Source organism: Aplysia californica, unplaced genomic scaffold (genome assembly GCF_000002075.1).
Source record: "Aplysia californica isolate F4 #8 unplaced genomic scaffold, AplCal3.0 scaffold00306, whole genome shotgun sequence".
Taxonomy (NCBI): domain Eukaryota; kingdom Metazoa; phylum Mollusca; class Gastropoda; order Aplysiida; family Aplysiidae; genus Aplysia; species Aplysia californica.
In genome coordinates this window covers 700,922-702,498 of record NW_004797576.1, presented here as the reverse complement: position 1 = coordinate 702,498, position 1,577 = coordinate 700,922, and the positions used below count along the sequence as shown (strand labels likewise).

Sequence of the window (1,577 nt, the reverse complement as noted above, 5' to 3'; positions counted from 1 at the left end):
GGGGGGGTCTGCTAGAATGCTGCACCATCCCTCCCAGCCTGGGTTGACCCTCAATGGTAGGGTTGGAAACCCATCTCCAGAACTATTTAAATTTTATCTATGGGGCTGTAAAATATCAACAATAAGGGGAATGGAGAGGAACAGCTCCGACAAGAGCACGGTATTGTTCATCAGGAGACCTGGCCCTGTGTCCCTTTGTATCGGTAACTGTTTTATAGCGCTTGCAACTGCATGCGGTCATACATGTATTAGCGAGTGGGAAACATTAAACATTTTCAGTTTTGTAGGAACTGATTTTGAAGTTTGCGCGGAAGGGGGAAGGAAAGGGGGGGGGGGGGCAGAAATTGGAGATGAACGCAGATGTCACAACATGAATACAGAGCAGGAAAGGGGGTGAGAGAAGACTGTTTTAGACAATAAAATGTTCCTACACTATCAAGCTTCGGAACCAGGACCTATTGAATGAGAGGCTAAAACCATACCTCTGGACCACAAGAGTACGCTTAGTATCTTTAAGTCCTATGAGGTGATGGACTTTGCCAGAGATAAGGTTAATCAAGCCCCGGAGCGGTCCGGAGATTTATTAGACTAAGTCTCCCAACGAGGATTTAATGAGTACAATTGGTAAACAAAGACTGGGGAAGTAGGGGTAATAAAACCAAAGACAATTAAGCTGCATGTCATACCAGCATCTTTAAATGGCTATGCCAGCGAACAAACAAAACTGAACAAAAAAATTAAATAATAAATAAATAAATATAACTCATCAATTTCATGCTTATTCCAGATTCATGCCATGACGGTGATGAATCCTTTTATTTTTTGCAACTGAGCTTTTTTGAGGTGTGTGTATATTACACCATTTTATGAGCAAACGAAAGGTCACTGAATATATTTTTTTAAGTCAGCGAAATTCTGTTTGAATCCTGCTTTATAGTCTGAATTTGGCTATAAAGGCAGCACTCATAATATTATCGGTATATTCACGGCAAAAGTAATCTGTCAAAATGATTTTTTGAGAAATACTGAAAGTTTCAAAGAGATCTTCCTACTAGAAGTATTCTAAAATGTGAAGAATACAACCCAAGGGGTACAAAATGACCACAGGGCGTACAGATAGGGCTAAATATGTTGATAACGACTCCATATAAACATATGGTTTTGATAGAACAGAACAAGCATTTCAGTTTCTGACCTCAGAACGGCCAAAAATGTCGGAGAGAACTTTGTAAGTCTAAGAGAGCTTAGTGCATTGTACTCGCAGCCCCTCCCCTCCCTCAACCCCCGCCCCCGTGTGTACTCACGCTGTCGTAGTAGAGAGCGTCCCTGTCCGGCATGATGGCCTTCACATCGTTCATCTTCTTCATCTGCTCGATCCGCGCCTCGCCCACGGCCTGCAGCGACACGCGCTCCCACACCTGGGGGGGATACAGCAACAATGGTCACATTTCTTGTTGTTTTGTTGTTTTTGTTTTGGCTGTTTTTGATTTGGTTTTGTTGTTGTTGTTGTTGTTGTTGTTGTTGTTGTTGTAGTTGTCGTCGTTGTTGTTGTTGCTGTTGTAGTTGCTGTTGTTGCG

The 1,577-nt window shown here is 42.5% G+C and overlaps 1 protein-coding gene across 1 annotated transcript in view; it reads right to left on the bottom strand.

Moving 5' to 3' along the window:
* Positions 1-1,300: 1,300 nt before the first annotated feature.
* The window catches only part of LOC101851510 (myosin-IIIb), a gene marked incomplete at its 3' end in the record, with an annotated part of 129,101 nt that continues 128,824 nt past the window's right edge, over positions 1,301-1,577 (bottom strand). The window contains 1 exon segment of the mRNA XM_035970685.1: positions 1,301-1,418. Coding sequence (XP_035826578.1) covers positions 1,301-1,418 — 118 coding nt within the window.